General features: G+C 39.6%; 1 protein-coding gene across 6 annotated transcripts in view; it reads right to left on the minus strand.

Moving 5' to 3' along the window:
* Window positions 1-20,182, minus strand: part of LOC113520734 (microtubule-associated protein futsch) — a 110,569-nt gene that overhangs the window by 2,345 nt on the left and 88,042 nt on the right. For 3 of the 6 annotated variants that reach the window (XM_052897405.1, XM_052897403.1, XM_052897404.1), the window contains 6 exons: window positions 15,081-15,179; window positions 7,231-7,306; window positions 6,947-7,030; window positions 3,298-3,390; window positions 2,937-3,030; window positions 2,181-2,319 (listed from right to left, as the gene is read on the minus strand). In XM_052897405.1, coding sequence (XP_052753365.1) covers window positions 2,181-2,319; window positions 2,937-3,030; window positions 3,298-3,390; window positions 6,947-7,030; window positions 7,231-7,306; window positions 15,081-15,179 — 585 coding nt within the window. Of the gene's footprint in view, window positions 1-2,180; window positions 2,320-2,694; window positions 2,726-2,936; window positions 3,031-3,297; window positions 3,391-6,946; window positions 7,031-7,230; window positions 7,307-15,080; window positions 15,180-20,182 lie in introns of those variants that run through there. The other 3 variants (XM_052897406.1, XM_052897407.1, XM_052897408.1) reach the window with 3 other exon arrangements.

A 20,182-nucleotide genomic window follows, 5' to 3' on the forward strand; every position in this document is an offset into this window, starting at 1 on the left:
TGGGTTTATCACATTATAATCTCTAATTTAAATAATCTATGGTGAATGGGGTGACCGTGTGTTCACTCTACATTCAACTGTGCTTCGATTACTTCTACAGATTGGTAATATATATAGCAGGGGTGGCCAACTTAACTAGACCCAAGAACTATTGTTTACTGACGAAACCCTGTGCGATCTATCAATTACATACTTCTCGAAATCACAAATGAAACAACATAGTTCACTATACAATTATGTAGTATTGTAGTATTTTTTTTATTTTATTAAGAGGGAAACATAAAATTGAAAGTTATCCGCTAGATCAGCAAAATATTTTTTTGCCTTGCCACGATCGACTGTTGGCTACCCCTGATTTATAGGATATTTGCAGTAGGTGGGTACATAGTAGGTGCCTACTGTGCCATGGTACAAGAAGGTCACCTGTCACGTGATTACCATTGACACAACTGGCGCCCGTCTCGGTATTTCATCCTCAGGAGACGTAACATAATCGAGTCACACGTCATGCAATTTAAATATTATATTTTCACACGTTTTGCTTCAATATTTTTGCATTTAAAACATGCTTCCAGTGTCTTGGAATTAATTTTTGTTAATTAATTTTAACCGACTTCAAAAAGTTGGAGATTTTCATTCTCATAATAATTCTGCTTTATTTTTAGGTGATCTCTTTTTCAATTCTGATTTTGATGATTCTTTTTGCAAATAATAAGGTTAATTCCCGTGTTGGTCCTCTGTTAATTTTATTACTATCTTTTTTTTTTGTTGGACAAAATCGTAAATTCTTCAATTACCCTATTGTTTAATCGAAAAGGTGGTTCCACTAATTGGGTCAGAATTGAAGTCGGTTTTTTTGTAAAAATATTAAATTATTTTGTTAACGTTTTCCACACAACAATTTGATATTGTTTTTATATATAGTAATAATATCACACTAAGAGAAATCTGTGTGTTTAATGTGTAATTATATTAATATTACTCAGAGGTCGCGCGTTTGAAACCAAAGTTATATGATTTGGTAACGCACAAGTGTATGAAAGTATACTACATACATTAATTAGTTATAAGTACGTATGAAAACAATATATACAGAAATATAGCGTAGCTAACATGAAGCATCAGAGAAAGCGTGGACAGTGAGCGGTGGCACAGTGCAACTAATGCGCGCCGTAGTTCAAATCCTGTCTGCTAACCAGTGTTGCCCAATGAAAATATTAATTAATTGATAGTGTTCAATTGAAATAAACATCGATTAACTTATCGACATGAAGTTTGATGCAATTTAATCAATTATAATCGATTACTGAATAGAATCTTAGTTAATTATAATTGTTTCCACAATTGATTATTATATTATTTGTGGTTTAATTAATAAGTTATTTCTTTAGGTATTAATTACTTGATATCTAAAATTTTATTAGGCAACTCCACTACTAATGTACTGGCAACATACTTTGTATATGTACTTTATGTATGTACACAATCATTGTTTAGTGTATTTAATTTTTGGTTGTTATTAGTGATCTGTTCTGAGTTGCCAATCGGAAATTTCTAAATATAATGTGATTATATTATTTGGTTGGATTTGAACGATGTTCGCATTAGTTTGTACTGCGGTAGACGGTGGTCGGTAACCGGTGGTGGTTGTTCGGTGACGCGGAGTGTTAAGTGCGCGTAGCTGGTCGCGGCATGCCACAGGGAACAGGAGCAACAACACGCGGCGGTCGGAACGGTGCGCCCTGACGCCCTCGCTTGTGAGGATGCAGATTTTGCAAGTTATATCTTTTTAAAGCGACTTCAATAACAGGGTGGCCTGATTTTTGTGTCTTTGCCACTTCTGAATAGATTATGATAAATATTTCTACAATCGATTTGATTTATTCCCGTATTTAACGTGTATTAATTTTGTTGCGATTGAAGTCGCTTGCAAAATCTTAAATTATCAATAAACAATTCCTTGCAAAATATACATCTATCCGTCAGCGGTACAACGAAACGTCCCAACCAGTTTCTTTATTATATTAAACATTATAGTATTGTTACAAAACTACTTTCAACACGATACTACAAAACCAGACATTTGTTACTGAGTGGAATCAAGTGGTTAAAAACGTAAAGGGTCGTGCGTAGTGGGCGCGGTCTCGGGCGCAGGCGCAGGGCGTGGGTGTGGAGTATACCTCGTAGTCCCGTGTCTTGTCGCGACACCACTGCAGCAGCCGCTCTTTAATCGTGAGCGCGCTGGCCTGCACCGTGGGGTCGGTGAACTTGAAGTAAGGCTGCGACGGAGAGCCCGGGCTCTGCGGCGTCTTGGGCGAGCTACAACGGGGCCTCATGTTAGTCTCACTAGCGACTCGTCTCTGCGACACTCGACGTACTGTCGCTCGTTATTAGTCTGTGCGCTCACAATCGAGTGCTCGAAACGCGCTGTGCGATTAGCTAGCGAGTCGCAAGTTATTTACATATTATAACGCGTGCGCTATATGAACTATGTTAAGCGACTGCCGATCGTATGCACATGGGTCATGTATGTTGTACTAGGATAAGTACACACGGGCGCGTACATAATTTTCATTCAGTAACAATATGTACTTATCCTAATGATGCTTCTCATGATTAAATCGGGTATAATTTGTAATAAGCGGCTACTGTATTATGTTAATTTATATGTATATCATGGACTTGAATATTTACTTGTATTCCTTATTGGTATCCACAGATATGGCTGCCAAAATAAATAAATATATTGCATTAAATATGTATCAAGCAGATAGATTCTATATAAATATACGAATAAACGGTTCGTAACAATATTTTGTGTAGGCATGTATTATTTTTATGTATATCTATAAAATTATGGATAATAGACGATTGTTGGAAATACAGTTATTGTCGTGTGGCGAGGACGAGGGGAGAGCGAGGGTTGTGGTACTTACTTGGGACTGTTGACTGAATTTTGTTTCTCGAGCTGGCGGAACTTGGCGAAGGGCGACACTTGCTTGGATGCCGGCCGGCTAACTGTTTCCGACACTGCGCGTCCAACATTATTAGGTATTATACAATTATCAAAATTAAGGTGGTAGATACCCTACATCGAATTTTAAACTTTTTAATAGATGTATTTTTATGGAATCAGGTGTGAATAAAATATTTTATTACTTTAAAGTTATTTGTATTTTATTCTAATCGGTAGAACGTTTCGAAAATCATTTCAATCTTTGAGGCAACAGGCATTAATGATACTGTATATATTTATATTGTAAACGGAAGAACAATAATATTGTCATCGCTTTATACCTTTAGAGGTTTTGGTGGTGGTGCTACTGCTAACAGTTTTCTCGGATGAGTTCCTCCTAACGCTCGATGTCACTGTGGTTACTTTTTCTTCCTCTGCGAAATAAAAGTACGCAATTAAGTTGTGTGGTCGCAGCTGTAACGGAATTAGGTAACACTAATTCGAAACACTTCAAAACAACCAGCAAGACAGTACGGTAATACTTATAAGCTATTAGTCAAAATAACACGGTTACAGGGCTAGATGAGATGAATTCAGATGTTACTTTTACAACAGTATATACAACGACGTGAATTGGATATCGACACCTAGGGTTTCAGGTTCACAAGGGCTCGGAGGGGCTGGGGTCATGCGACGGACACGGGCGGGGCGCGATGCAAGCACAGGCAGCCCACACACACACGACTCACGCGCGTCTCGCTTGTCTCCCGCTTCTAACTAGTGGAATGTCCGCGCGGCGCTACGCGAGCGCCGACACCAGATCTTCGAATGCGTCGTCCGCGTTGCTCTCGTCCAGGAACTGCAGCTCGGACACTGTGGGCATGGTGCGGCTGCGCCCCAGCGAGTACGACTGCGCCTGCGACGCGCGCGCCGACCGCGCCCGCACACTGGCCGCGTGTGACTTGCTCGCCGACGTCGCCTGGCCAGAGAAGTACGCCTCCACCGTTCTCTTTTTCTCTGTGACGTCGTCGCGTGAAATGCCACCTTCGAACAATTTGGGGACGGCCAGCAGATGCATCGACTTTGCTCGAGTGACCACGCGTCGCGGAGAAGACGATTTAGGTATACGGTCTGGGAGCTGGTGCCAGGATCCAGACCTGCTGAGAGGGCTCGAGCCGGCACTCGCAGGCGACTCGCTTGACAACACGGACTCGCGGGATGCGGCGAGCGCGGGGCTGCGCCCGCCGGCCGGGGATTGGGGCACGCTGTCGTACTCAATGGCAGGGGGCGGACGGGCGTGCATGGGAGCGAGCGTGGACAGTGGGGAGGGGCCGTTCTGTACAGGAGCCCGTACCTGGTTACGCGTGATGTCTCTCTTCTTGCGATCGCTGTGTGCGAGCGCTTCACGCTTTGGCAGCGACAATTTATCGAGTACTCCCTTGAGGTTGTCGGCACCACGGCGCTCGTCGTCATGACGAGTGCGGACACCGGCCGTGATAGTGGCCGCTCCGCGCACAGGACCTCGCATCACTTTAGTTACGACGCTACCGTGTTCTGTCGTCGGTCCATCATCGGTGCCGTTTACATACGAGTCACCGTTCTGGTGTACGTATGGTCCTTTATTTCTTGGAGAATAGGAATTGTTGGGTGTTCTAGCATTTGGTGAATGTGTATAATTATTTCTATCATTCTCATTCATAACCACGTCTGGAAGATAATCCACTTTATGGGCCCGAGCTTTTTCGATGTCAGGCGTTTGCTGGAGAGGAACGAATGTTGATATCACATTACTAGGCGTATAGTCGGTAACAGTGTACGCTGGAGGCGCAGGTGGCTTGCGGTCTTTAGGTTCACGATGACCGTTCGTTAATGGCTCTGGTCGATTTCTTTCACGTATTCGTTTTTCATAAAATTCTATTTGTAGCTTTTGTGCATCTACTTTTCCAGGGAATTGGGTAGATCCATAATTTCGAGAATCTACTTTTTGAGAAATCGGGCCAGGGCTATAATTTTGTTTCGTGACGTCGACTTTTTTAACCAATTCTGGGGCAGCGAGATTATTCTGACTCGGTATTGATTTTACTGGATAATTTTGTATCAATGGGTGCGCGTGAGTCGGTGGAGTGGGAGGGTTAGAGGCGAACGGTCGCTCCCTGTATGGCAGTGCTGAAGGCGGTTGTGGAGGCTCAATATTTGCACTCTCAAACCTTGCAGCAGCGAGCCCGACCACTCGTCTAGGTTTGTCATATTCAGCAGTCGCCCATGGTACACTGGGAACTGTAGGGCTAGGAGTGATTGGTTTCGGACCGACGGGATAAGTAGGAGGAATCTCCGTCGTCGGAGACACAGCACTACTCAACGAAGGAGGACTCCAGATATGAGATGGTGCGCTCGTCGGGGAAACTATCTTTGTTGGTGGTTTAAATGCTGACATCGGTGCATGTGAAAATTGATTCACTGGAATTGGTTTAGCGACGAATTGTTTTGTAGCTATCGGTCTTGTCGGTGATTGCGGTATCGACGGGTGATGTTGGGGCGATAGAGGCGTAGTTGGTATTGCTGGTGATAGCTGCATTTGTGGTGATTGCAGTTGCACTTGTGGTGACAATTGTGTCTGTGGGGGAATATAAACACGGGGTGGTTCCCGACGTTCATTCGCCCACGGCGGCTTGATTATCTCCGTATTACTAACATCAGCAAGGAATTTGCGAGGGCGAGGTGCAGAGACCGCTGTTTCTTCCGTTGAACGCCAAAATCGTTTAGCTGACGAAGTACTGGAAGACCTACTTTGGTCATCACGCTCACGACTTTCAAATGTATGTTTTATATTACCAAATCGATTGCTCCAATTTGATTGACCGTTAACAGCACGGTCATTTTCTTGGTTTTTACGCATGAAAGCAACGAATTTCCTATCATTCTCTGTTTGCGGTGTAAATTCTGGCACTATAGGTATATGACGAATTCCACCTTCTTCGTCAGTATCGCTGTCTATTTTGTAGCCACCGAGCGGTCGACCTATGTCTATTGTATTTGCGCGTTTCATTCGACTGCGCTTATTGTTGCTAAATCGATTAAGAGGTTTGGAGAAATCTTCTGCAGGTGGAGGCGCAGCAAAGTTGTAAGTCGGAGGTAGTGGTTTATATAGGGGTGCTCGTTTAGGTTCCTCATGTGTTATTTGTTTTTTAGATACAGTTGTAGTATCAACCAGCGGAGGAGATCGAGTAAATGGAGCGCGTCTAGCTGGAATTATTTCTCGTGCATCTCTCGCTTGGGCGTCAAACTTATTAGCTATAGCTGCGATACCACTCTTCGAATCGGAAGAACGACGACTTGATACCTCGCGCGGCTGCGGTGGTTGTAATCCATCAGCGACTGAGTGACGGAAGAAATCGGGCTTCCTAGTTCCCGGAGCGCGTCTTTCTACTACACGTGCGTCCCGATTCACTTTGGGAGCCACTTCAATACTGGCAGATTGTTGTATCGGCCCCTGTTTTTCTCTTACGGCCACAGCATTGTGGTAACTGACCATTTCCTCGTCAATGCTCTGTTTACGCTCCGGCGTGGGAGGTTCATCGATACTATTGGCAGCGGAAATGACAGAAGGCGCCCCAGACGAGGATGTAGGGGGTTCGACGTTTTCGGTATTCATGGATAGCTGGTCCCGATCCACTAGTCGTCGCGCCTCCGCGAGCTCCTCATGCGTAACACCAACTGTGTGACGGTTCGCACGAGTGCGGCGGCGTGGTTTTCTGCGGCAGCCGTCTAGGCGGTCAGCTTTGTCCAGCGCGTCCTCGAGCCTATCAGCTAGGGTCAGGAGCGCACGCGCCTGAGGGTGGTCCGCGGGCGGCGCCAACGCGGCCCGCAGGCGCGCCAACGAGCGGCGCACGTCGGCGACAACGTCGGCCCCCGCGGCGCCGAGCCCGGCCAGTAGCCGCTCGCCGCCGCTGCCCAGCAGGCCCTGCAGCAGCGGGAGGAGTAGAGACTCACCGCGTGCCTCGTTTTCGTTGCCCTCCGCGTTGTCGCCCCCCTCGCCGGCCGCCGCCAGCGCTTCCGTTACGGCGCTCGCGCATGCTATGGAAATATACAAAATTTTAGAATATAGCTTTTGTTTTTGTTTATTTATTTTATTACAAAAATGGAATTACGATTCATAATCATAAAATTAAACAAATTAAATACTATAATAGTATATAAAGACCATAATAGTAGATATTGTTTGCGGCCGATTTAATCTAATAAATTTGTAACTATTATTGGTATGCGCCAAATACCTTCTTGCTCAGCCATGAGTGTGCGCAGACGTGCTCGCAATCGCCGACGCTGCTCGTAGTCACTGCACTCGTCCAACTGACAAACACACAAATCATTTACTGATGATGAATATTAGGATAGTAAACCGGTGTATTTTATACACCAGAAATTGTGGGTTAAAGGTTTTTTTTTATACCACTGAGGTGGCAAACAAGCATACGGCCCACCTGATGGTAAGTGGTTACCGTAGCCTATGAATACCTGCAATACCAGAGGTATTACGCGTGCGTTGCCGATCCTGAAGAAACCTTTTTACCCCCCTTTTGAAGAACTCCATGCTGTAGTCTCTTGGGAAAACCTCGGGTGGGTAATATTTTATTCATTAGTACAAATATGTGTACATGGCGAACTTAATGCTAAAAGCAATATATATATATATATATATATATATATATATATATATATATACATATATACATATATATATATATATATATATACTGGAATGGTAAACCCGCCTGCGCTATAGGTATACACTGGTGGGGCACCAGTGAGGTATGACAGATGAGAATGAAACGGCAGGTCAATTAGCTCATCGTGATGAATACACCTGGGTTTCAGCACGATGGTTTCCAGAGGGGACCAGGTCGACCCGACAGGGTATATTGCTAGCAATGGGACTGGTAGTCCGCAATACTAATAATCCCTTTCCCCCCCTGCGGTACAGATATTACCCATGCATACTATGGTAATTTATTAGTAAATTTTACATTACATATGTAAAAATTGTAAAGAACAGTGCTCTCTAAAGCGCGTTATTAAGTAGGCAGTCGGTTCCGATGGTTGCGTACCATTAAGTAGGTAGGTAATCTTGATTACCACGGTAATTATGTTATGGTAAATTTGTGGTATTTACAAAATATCAATCGTTCCAGTCATTACGTAGATGTGGAGTAAAATATTTGGTGAGAATTTAAGCTGTGACATTTATATATTTATTTATTTATAGCAAGGCAACAGATTACAAATTAATACATTTATAAAATAAATATTATATAAAACGGCATTAAATTTGCACTCCAACAACTGCTCTGCATGACATTCGATATTATATACATTAAAAGAATGACGGCTATAAATTTAAAGTGACAAATTGGCAGCCTTAATGTAACTATTTAGTTATGACGCTTAAACCTAAATGTTCGCGTACAGTGCGGCTTCAGAGAAATTTTCTTAAACGACCACTCAGACCGTGGAATGAGCTTGCTGCTGCTGAAGTTTTCCCTAGAGACTACAGTATGGTGTTCTTAAGGTTTCTTTAGGATCGGCAGCGCGCACGTGACGCTCCTAGTGTTACAGGCGCCCATAGGCTATAGTGATCGTTTACCATTAAACAGGCTGTATATACTTCTTTGCCGCTTTTGTGTCATTAAAAATATAATTAACCCTCCTTTGCATGATTTTTTTATTGGTGAAGTATATCAAGGTGATATTCATGTTCAAAATTAAAGGAAAAATATAATATTTAAAAAAGTATATATAATAGTTAAAAAAGTAAATTTGACAGCTATGTTTTTAGACACGATCAACTTAAAGTGAACTTGTTCTTTAATATAATTTTTGGACCTCTGTCCCATTCGTGTTTCTACCGTGAAGCAGTTGTGTTTGCATGGCTGTGTTTCGGTTTGAAGAGTGGGATATGGCAGTGAATTTACACGGTACAGAGGAATAACACCCGAGTCCTCAAAAATGGCAACGCATGGAGGGCATTGTGGGCAAAACAGTACACTCTGTTATGTCCATGGTACTGCTCATGTCTATAGGCGACGGTTACCACTTTCCATAAGGTGGGCCGTTACTTTGTTTGCCATTCTAAGTTGTATAAAAAAATATATTTTTAAACTCTAATATATAGGTATGTTCCTTGAAGAGATCTATTTAGTTTTACTAATTTTGTTGTATCTACCTATAAGTGCTCTTTCTCTTACACTATATAAAGAAAACTGAGGGCCTACCATGAAATGTTTTCCGAAATTTCAGAGCTGAACGAAACACAAATTTGATGTTAAAATTACATAATACATGCCGTTTGAAAACATTAAAAATATTAATATATTATTCCTTTAGACTTTTATGGTAGGATTTATGACGAACAAAATGTTAAGCTCCATTTACTGGGCCCATTTAGGTGAATGTGTGTGAAAAGGACTCCATTTTCCGCGCTTAGCCTCTCACTTGGCCATTGTGCGTATGAGTCGTGGCTAGTGCAACCAACCTAGCTCCGCCCAGAAGCGCAGAAGCTTCCTGGGTTCTTCACAGGCCTCACGGAGCGACCTCACCGTTCCGAGGATTTATAAACGTTGATGGGCCACAGCCTCACATTCCAGGATTACGTGAGCAGCCGGCCCATTTAGATGTGAACAAAAACACGAAATTGAGTACGAAACTTCGAAATTTCATTCCATGGTAGGCACCCTGATCATAAATAATAAACGAGTCACATACAGCTGTTGACTTCACCTCCATTACTAAGTAAATAGTATTATTAATAAAAATTAAACAAATACGAGTACACTCACTATGGAACGAGACAGACTTCTGACTACTTGTAAGTATCATAATGTAAGATTGTGATTCACAAATAAAAATTCATTTTAATCATAGCAAAAACCAGTTATTTTAATTCAAATATACCACTAAACAGATTTTGTTAGATAAATAGATAGATTCTCTATTACAAATAGCAATTATAAATAATAATTAAACGTGATTTTTTTTATACAACTTAGAATAGCAAACAAGCTGACGGCCCACCTGATGGAAAGTGGTAACCGTCGCCTATAGACTTGAGCAGTATCATGGACATAACAGAGTATACTACGAATGGGACAGACCAAGTAAATGACTTTTGTACAAAGTCTCCCTTTGGTGAAAATAAACAACAATTATCGCCTTCTTCCTACCTTTGTCCCAATTATTATTTGGGGTCGGCGTAATATGTTTTTTATCCATATTATAAAAACATTTAGCTTATAGTACGACCGGTATGTTTTTTATCCATATTATAAAAGATTTAGCTTATAGTTTTACGACCGGTCGCCTGCCTGACCTCAACCCTCTTTGGGAAAATGAACATCAGTAGAGAGAAAAAAAAATTTGTACATTTTGCTGATATTAGGAGTCTCTTCATCTGTTGCTATATATGCACACCTCCAACGAGATGTACCTAAATATATATTTTTATAACATTTCTATGCGACTAATCTATGCCCTTTAAAATAAAAAAAAAAAAAAAAAAAAAAAAATCAAATTTAGTTTACAATTGTCAGAGATATGAGGTTACAAACATAAAAAAAAATACATTTTTAAACCTTCTTCTTTTTTAAACGTGTCGACACATACTTTATAAACAAACATTGCACTAGGTAATTATGCAGCCGATACACTAGTTTGTGGAAGTCAACTCACACGTAGCGACTGCAGGCCACTCAGCATGGTCACAAACGGTAAATGATATCACTTATTTGTATGTCGCACATGTAATTTGATCGCGTGTTATAATCGCGGTTGGTTGCGCGGTAGTGCGCGCGCGCAGGCCAGCCCGCAGGCCAGCCCGCAGCCCACCACCACCGCCACGGTCCACGGCTCACACTCGGAACCGTCCAACATTCGCATTGTCCACGCACCGGAAACGGTCGGGAGTGGAAAGCGGAAGTGGCGCTGCCCTAATAACACGTTACACTTCTAAACGACTCGATTTCAATACAGATCTAGTCATTTGTTGATGGATTCTTTACATCTTGCTTGCCACGATCGGGAGTTTTAAATGTAATAAAATAAAAAAGATAAATTTAAAAAAATAATGTAATTTATTTTTAGATTTTTTTAATGTTTTGAATATAATTTCATTTCGGAACTGGTATTTTATAAAATTCGATTAAAACCAAAGCATTGCAGCAATTTACATAAAATTTTGCGAAGAGAGAAAGCGTGAGTAATACATGTAAGAGACGTCATCTATACTAATGTAATAAAGCGGTCGGAGGGGGGGGGGGGGAGCGATTGTTAATACTGGAGACTAAGAGTATTGCTAGCAATACACCCAACCAGGTCGACCTCCACGTGGTCCCCCTGGAAACCATCGTGCTGAATTCCAAGTGTATTCATCATGATGAGCCAACTGACCTGCCTTTTCATTCTCACCTATCGTCCCTCACTGTTGCCCCGCCAGCGTATGCCGTTAGCGCGGGCGGGTTAATCATAATTATTATCATACATTAAAAAAAACTATTTAGTCTAGATATGCAAGAGTTAAATAGTCCAGACGTTTAAATAATTTACATCTGTTAAGAGACAATGTTTACTTTTTAAAGTTCCTTGGTGGCCACCTAGTCTCGGTATAGAATAGGCCACCCCTTCCTTTCCCGTGCGTGTCGTAAGAGCTGACTAAGGGAGGGCGAGAGATGGGCAGTAGCGTCATTAGTCATTTATTAAAAAAACAATGTACATTGTGTCTGAAATAAGGGATAAACATACAAAAATCATTACATTAACTTGAATATTACAACCATCCAATAACTATAATAATAACAATAAATTATAATAAATAAAGTTTGCAATAAACAGTGTCAGCTTCATCGTAATATTATATACATATGTCAAATTCATTTTTAATTATTTACATTAATCAACAGTACAGAAGTCATGTACGGAGTAGTAATATTTCTCCAATAAAAGGGATCGTAATTTGATCTTAAAAGAATTGAGACTTCGTATAATTTTTAACTGGACAGGTAATTTATTAAATAACACTACTGCCTGATGACGTGTACCGTGTTTGACAATGTCCAGACGTCGCTTTTAAAACATCTCTAAAGACTGACAGAGGTTGCCAATCCGCCTGCCAAGAGTGACGACTATTGGAGAAATCTCTCAAGGGGGAGGCGTATGTTCAGCAGTGGACAGTTAAAGGCTGGTATGATGATAGGTTCCTTGATGGGTAAGCAGAAAAAACCGAGTGCTAAACGTTACGTTGCTAGTAAGTTACGGATTGTTAGTAGTTCAACGCTAACTTCACAGTTTACAATTATTTACGGCCTAATAGGTATCCATATTACTGATGCTTATTTAAAGGTTATTGTTGATCCAAACACTAGATTCGGGGGGGAAAGGGATTGTTAGTAATATGGACTATTGCCCCTATTTCTAGCAAGCCCTGTCGCGTCGACCTCCACGCGGTTCCCCCTGGAAACCATTGTGATAAATACTTCTTGCATTCGTCACGATGAGCTAACTGTCCTGATTTCATTCTCACCTATCATTTTTCACTGGTGCCCCGTCGGTGTATACCGATGGCGCGGGCGGGGTCTCCATTTCATTATCATTCATTAAAAAAAAAACACTGGATTCGATTTTATGAATGCAAAAAAGAAATCGGTTACAAAGCTACAAAAATATCGCGTAATGTACACAAAAAATACAAAAGTCTCTTTCCTTTTTGCTTAAAAATATGAAATAGCATAAAAATTACAAATCATGTTCCGGAAGATAGATATATACACAAAGAGTGGTAAATAAAAAGTCGGCATTAAAAAAGCCAGTTGTCCAAATTACAAGAATTTAAGTAGACCGGTTTTGTTTACACGCAATTTTTCTAATAATAGTTTGCGATCATGCCACTTGTCGCAATCTTGCGCAATGGTCGATGATCTCCGCGCATGAGTCGGCCAATTTCGACCAGTTTCACCGTCACTGTCGTCCACCGTCCGGCGACGAATGGCAACGAAAGTGAGAGCTTATTATGGCATCCGCGAACGGTCAAGTGGTCTTTGAAACCAGCTCGTAGATTTTGGCTTGAGTCAAGCGGACATAATTGTCTACAATGTTTGATGCTTGAAAGTAGCCCTACCTAATAGATAGATAGATAGATAATTTATTTGCATTACTTACAGCACATAAATTACAACATGTATATACAAAAAAAAAGCGAGATAACATAAATGATAAAAAAAAAAATACACAAAGCTAAATACAATTTTCGTTTGTGAGTGTGCTATAGCAATACAAAATGGCCACAACTCAGTTTATTGCTTCGCCCTAAAAAGAGCAAAGCTTATGTGCTTGACAATATGTGCTTGACATAAAATTATGCTCTTGCTTGACATGAAAAGTGGATAATAATATATTATATAAATAAAAAAATAAAGCCTGTCTGTCAAACCAAAATCCAGCGACAGTTTCAAGGACCTGTTCTGTTCTTTATGGATATATAATTTCAACTACTCAAGATATTTAATCCCAAGAAAATTTAATAATTCGAAACAATCATTACGTTAGACATGAGCTGTATGAACAGAGCCCTTTGCCTTTCCCTTTGGGATAATGAGAACCAAAAAAAAAAAATCTAACTGATCATCTTTCCTCAGTTAGTATAATCTAAATTTGATAATTGAATCTTTTATTGTTTTATGTGTAAGTTGTACATTATATCTCTGCTAATTGTGAACCAATTTAATAAATTATTTTTGCAATTAATAGAGTTTACTCAGTTGTTATTCTCGTATTAAAATTTATAACAATGCGAAGTATTTAGTTATTTTTGTGTAACATAATTATTCCGATTAAGTATGTTCAGTGGGAAATGTTAAGTTTCTTCATTCATAACTGACTGAAACATAGTCTTTGGTACGATCGATATTGCCGTGTATAGTTCTGGAGTTCTGAATCCAGAATTTGTATAAAGTTAAAATTATCCGCTCAAGCAATTTTGTAACATATGCGCTTGATTCAAGCCGCTTGATTGCCAACGGAGTGCTGTTTTGTATGAGCTTTCATTGATAATAGTTAAGTGTGCGACATAATGGCGAATAATTAGCGGTTAATACGCCACAGATTAATGTCTAGCCTGCTGTCGAGCCGGAAATTCACTTTCTGCGTGGATCGGGTTTATAATTATGTATTACATAGTGTTTCTTTGTGTATAACTTGCATAACTTATACATGGTCGGTACAGAATACAGACGGCGGACCGTTTACTAACAGACGGGCTATATGCTTGTTTGTCACTTAGTAGTATCAAAAAAATTAATACACCTATACCATGTGTAAATTTATTAATATACTCTATCAGCTTACCTAAATTAAAACCAATACTAGGGAGTATTGGTTTAATTTAGGTAAATATTCAGTATTCAAAAAGAGGTAGATATCCTCTCGGTATTTTGAAACCACCGTGTTTAAGTGCCGACGAGCGCCATCGCGCTCGTGCGCATTGCAACTAAAAGTGCCACGAGCGTCATAGCGCTCGTGAAATCATTCGCTGTTTAGCTTGATGTGAAAACAATATTAAAATTGGATAATTTTTGGAGGAGATACAGTTTTTAGAGACAAGCGTAAATGACATCAACACGACAAAGATTTCTTTGGCATTTTAAGTACATATGAGTAAAAATCAATGGCACTAAAAGGGTTAATTCCCAGTGAATTAATTACCGCTCCGTATGGTCCCGGCATAGATTAAACCACCACTTCTATCCCGTAGGCGTCGTAAGAGGCGACTAAGGGAAGGCCAGAATGGGCAGCAGCGTTCCTCTTAAAACATCTCTAAAGCCTAACTGCGGTTGCCAATTGGCCTGCCAAGCGTGGCAACTACTGGCAAAACTCCTCAAAGGGAAGGCCTATGTTAAGCAGTGGACAGTTAAAGGCCGATATGAACAACCGACTCGACCTCATTTTTATTAATCATCTCTCACTGGCACGCGAATTTGAGTTACCATTCCATGTTCATCTATTAAAAAATATACATAAGTGCTAAATATACATGGTGTTTCTAAATGTTTAAAATGTATAAAACAGTTTGAAAGTGACTTACAAGTTTCCTGAGCACGCGCTCGTCCCAGCACTGTTCTATGTCGAACTCCTGTACGCTGCGTTCACTGGTCACCTTGCCACCGCTGCTGCGGACTGTTTCCTGCACAAAACAGACCACAATGTTACGTTTACATAGAAAGTTTAAACCATAGCATGGGATTTTATAGAAAGAGGTTTTAAGAGACTGAAGTTACGAGCAAAGTAAAGCGACCTCAGGCACTCAGCGGTAGGTAGCCATATTGCTTATTTAGATCTTGGATTCGATTCTTGGTCGAGTAAATTTAGTAAACGAATTTTTCTGGATAGGCTTGGATTGGAGGTCTGGGTGTGCTGAGTTCTGTCCCCAAATGATTTATATATTTATTTTTTTATATGCTTTTGTATATTCACTTACAGTATGATCGTTGATTGGTTCCTGATATCACAGGGTATTTATTTATTTAACTCTTTATTGCACCCTAAATAAAAATATACAATGACAAGTGAATAATTCAAGTGAAATACAGTAACATAAATACAGATTGAAATACACACAAAGGTACAAAAGGCGGTCTTATCGCTAGGGCAATCTCTTACAGACAACCTTTAGTTAAAGGAGAACAGATAGAAAGGGGCACGTGGCGCAAGAGTGAATTAATAATTTAATAATAATCACAGGGTATCCTAACATGAGGACCGGGCAATTGGTGTATTTTTGTTGCACTAAAAAATAGTTGTAAGTCTGGCAAGTTGCAACAACCCTAAATGATACTATGGGAGATACTATATTATAGACATCATCAGCACCATAGATCGTACACAGGATATATAAAAAGATTTAAAGAACCGTTTATTTCAAGACTGGGACTCTACAAATCGAAACACAGCCATGCAAACACAACTGCTTTACGGTTAAAATACGAATGGGACAGAGGCATCCAAGCAAACCATTTTTGTACAAAGTCTCCCTCTGGAGTATTAAGTACGGGTACATTTTAACAAATACTATTGCTATTTTATCATTACGCAAATGTGAGAACGGTTCATGGCTTAACATAGATATAAATTTGACTATGTATTGACTGTAATTCAGCTGTACGTTTTCCAAAAAATAAATAAATTTAGGCCAATCGTATTACGAGCAACTGAAGAAAGCGTTCGTCACATAATACAGATCTATTTATACACAGAAAAACTATCGTAGTGAAAAAGACCTTGCTTCAAAACGGCAGAGGCCGCCCTTCGGACGATCGTCTATTTTTACATCACATTCTTAACGCAACAAGAAACTGGAACTCAATAATTCAATATAAACACAATGCTCTCGTTCGCAGTGAACTAAATCAGTCGGGTACTTCGCAACCCTGCGGTTCATGCGGTCGGAATTGGGTCGTTTATATGCGATCCATTTTTTTTGGTTTCAATATTATATTATAGGCTGTTGATAGGTTATAGTAAACGAGCGATACTGTGTTTATATATACATAAAATATCAATATATTAACGTGTTCTATGAAACAACTGTGATGAAATTACAAAATTTATTTCTTAAGTGATTTTTAAAAGGGTATTTTATTGTGGTTATGTTATGCGCTATATTTTCTATTTTTAAGTTAATATCGATAAGAGGAATTTAACCTTTTTTTTTCTTTTCTTTTTTTTTAATCATAAAGTCCCGATAATGTATTTAAATTATATGTGAACAATGGAGAAGTTTGAAATTAACTAGTTTCCAGAGGGAGACTTTGTACGAAAGTCGATTACTCGGCAGTTGTGTCTGCATGGCTGTGTTTCGGTTTGAAGGGTGGGATATGGCGTGAATTTACTGGGTACAGAGGAATAACACCTGAGTCCTCAGGAATGGCACCGCATGGGGGGTATGATGGGCGAAACAGTATACTGTTATGTTCATGGTACTGCTCATGTCTATAGGCGATGGTTACCACTTTCCATCAGGTGGGCCGTCAGCTTGTTTGCCATTCTAAGTTGTATAAAAAAAAACTAGTTGATGATATTTTCTGTACAATCTTTAACTAGATCACTTTGACAATTGAAGTCATAACAAAGTAATTTAATATTGTCATTTTGTAAGGATCACAGTGGGTATTTTTTGCGGAGCAAAATGTATTTGTCACTAGTTGTATCCCTTGGCTTCGCCCGCGTAAATCAATACATAAAGTTATCAATAAACATATATTTCTTATTACTAGTGGTCGTCTCGTGGTTAAAATTCAACAATAACATATATTGTAAAAAATGAATTTATTATGGTTATGTTTGACATTCACAACAAGGAATTACAATATGTATTTCCTTGTACTTAGTTTTTTTTTTGATGGATGAAAATGGTTATGGTAACCCCGCCTGCGCTAACGGTATACGCTGGCGGTGCACCAGTGAAGGGTGATCGATGAGAATGAAAACAGGCCAGTTAGGCTATTATGATGAATTCATCAGGAATTAACCATGATAGTTTCCAGGGGGGACCGCGAGGAGGTCGACCTGGTTGGGTATATTGCTAGCAATGGGATTCTCAGTCTCCATTACTAACAATCCCTTCCCCCCCTGTACTTAGTTAAAGACAAACAAAATTAATCCATTCTCAATTTGACCACAGACTTTAACAATAAACAAAAGAGTACGTATATAACTTATATGCGTGTGTGGGTATCAAATAAATGGATGTGTGTGTATTTTTTTTTTATCGATTTAATGTATTTTTTATGCATAATTTGGAAAAAAAATTAGCATTCTGCACTCCTTCTCTGTATAAACTATGAGCGTGCCAAATTTCATACTCCTCCGTCCGTACAATTTTCGTAAAAAGGGCTACGAAGTTTTCGCTTTACGTATTAATATATTAACAGAAATGCCGGAGTGTTGTAATTCTATCGCTCTCTCGAATAAATCGCACACGTCACCTGCAGCAGTTTCAGATTTTTCCGGTATATTTTACGATACTACATCATTCTATTTATTTTCATATTGCAAACGAGGTGTTTCCTACATATTTTTTTCTGTGCTTTACACGATGCGATCAAATAGGAGAGTGGCAATAAAACGAGTGGTTGCTTGCGTAATGTTTTGCAACTTTCCTCGATATTGTTTAACTGACCGTCGCCGGCCTTTCTTTCTACGATGATTTTTCTCTCGTTTCAAGTTGTTTTCTACCGTCTGTTGTAATATAGAAAATGTAAACGAAGAATTTGGGGGGAAAGGGATTGTTAGTAATCTAACTAAGAATCCCATTGCTAACAATTTACCCAACCAGGTCGACTTCCTCCCGGTTCCCCCTGGAAACTATCATGGTTAATTCCTGATGAATTAATCATGATGGGCTAACTGGCCTGTTTTCATTCTCATCTATCGCTCTTCACTGGTGCTCCGCCAGCGTATCCTGTTAGCGCAGGCGGTGTTACCATACCATTTTCACCCAACAAAAAAAAAAAACGAAGAATTTGAAATTGCAGTGTGGTTCTATCATAGAATGGGTCACCCCTTCCTTTCCCGTGGGGGTCATAAGAGGTGACTAATGAAATGTAATAGTCGAGGGACAGCAGGCAGTGGCAGCAGACCTTAAAAATCACCCAATCTTAACTTGCCAACCCGCTTACCAAGTGTGGCAACTACTGGCAAAAACCCTCTTATGGGGAGACTTATGTTCAGCAGTGTAGTTAACGGCTGAATGAATTAATTAAAATAAATAATTTGACTTCATTATACAAGTACTTATGTATCTATAGAAAAAAGCGAAAAAGAAAAAATTTAGAAAGTTCATTTTATCTATCTTAATTTGGGGTTAAATAACGTGTAATATTAAAAATATTCATTATTTCTAGTAACCACATGATATGACTAGCGATCCGATCCGGCTTCGCACGGGTAGATACGTATAACTCGTATAACTTTTGAAAAAAGTATAAAGCCTATGTTACTAGTTGATACTTTAGCTTTTTATAGGTGAAAGAATTTTTAAAATCATTCGAGTAGTTTTTGAGTTTACCCATATATAATATTAGTACAGATTATTATGTAGTAACTTAAAATATACTTGCATTTTTTAATAACTAAATGAGTTTAACTTAACTAAATAGTGTTATTTATGCATCTTTCAGTATAATTCTAACTACTAGTATAATTCTAACTAACTAATCTTTCAGTATGATTAAATAAGTTGAATTTGTATTTTTTTTATGCAACTTAGAGTGGCAAACAAGCTGACGGCCCACCTGATGGAAAGCGGTAATCGTCGCCTATACACACGAGCAGTATCATGGACACAACAGAGTGTACTGTTTCGTCCATGACACCCCCATGCGTTGCCATTCCTGAGGTAAGTCCTCAGATGTTATTCTTCTGTACCCTGTAAATTCATGCCATATCCCACCCTTCAAACCGAAACACAGCCATGCAAACACAACTGCTTCACGGTGGAAACACGAATGGGACAGAGTTACCCAAGCAAACGACTTTTGTACAAAGTCTCCCTCTGGTGTATTACTTAGTATTACACATTTGAACACTTTTGTAAATGAAACCGAAACTTTTACTGTTCAAATTATAAAATATGGTACATATACATGTATGGAGGTTGGAATCATGCAAATATATGATGATTTAGAGATCACACGACGGTAATAAATCTTATTTTAGACGATGATCGATGACGTACTCGGATCATGCATAACTTTATCGACATATCCACAGATCAAATATTGAACGTTCATATTTGTTTATCAAATTTGTTTTATTCAGCGTTATATATTTTTTTTAAATAAAGATTGGTAAAGATAATCAATTTGTGATTCGAAGATAATTATTTTTTTAATTGACAGCATGGGGTTCTTCAAAAGGAAGGGCGGAGGGGGTAAAGAGGTTTCTTCAGGGTCGGCAACGTGCGCGTAATACCCCTGGTATTGCAGGCGTTCATAGGCTATGGAAACCGCGTTTTATTTGTAAAACATGCGTATAAATACATGCAGATGCTGACAATATAATAACGTTCGACATGTTTAGCCTGTACGGCATACAAACATATGTATTCACACAGATAGTTCACGTTATACATCAAGTATGTAATTATTAGGTAGGCCGTATGCTTGTTTGCCACCTCAGTGGTATAAA

The sequence above is a fragment of the Galleria mellonella genome, unplaced genomic scaffold, assembly GCF_026898425.1.
Source record: "Galleria mellonella isolate WM207_F2 unplaced genomic scaffold, CSIRO_AGI_GalMel_v1 utg36, whole genome shotgun sequence".
Lineage (NCBI taxonomy): Eukaryota > Metazoa > Arthropoda > Insecta > Lepidoptera > Pyralidae > Galleria > Galleria mellonella.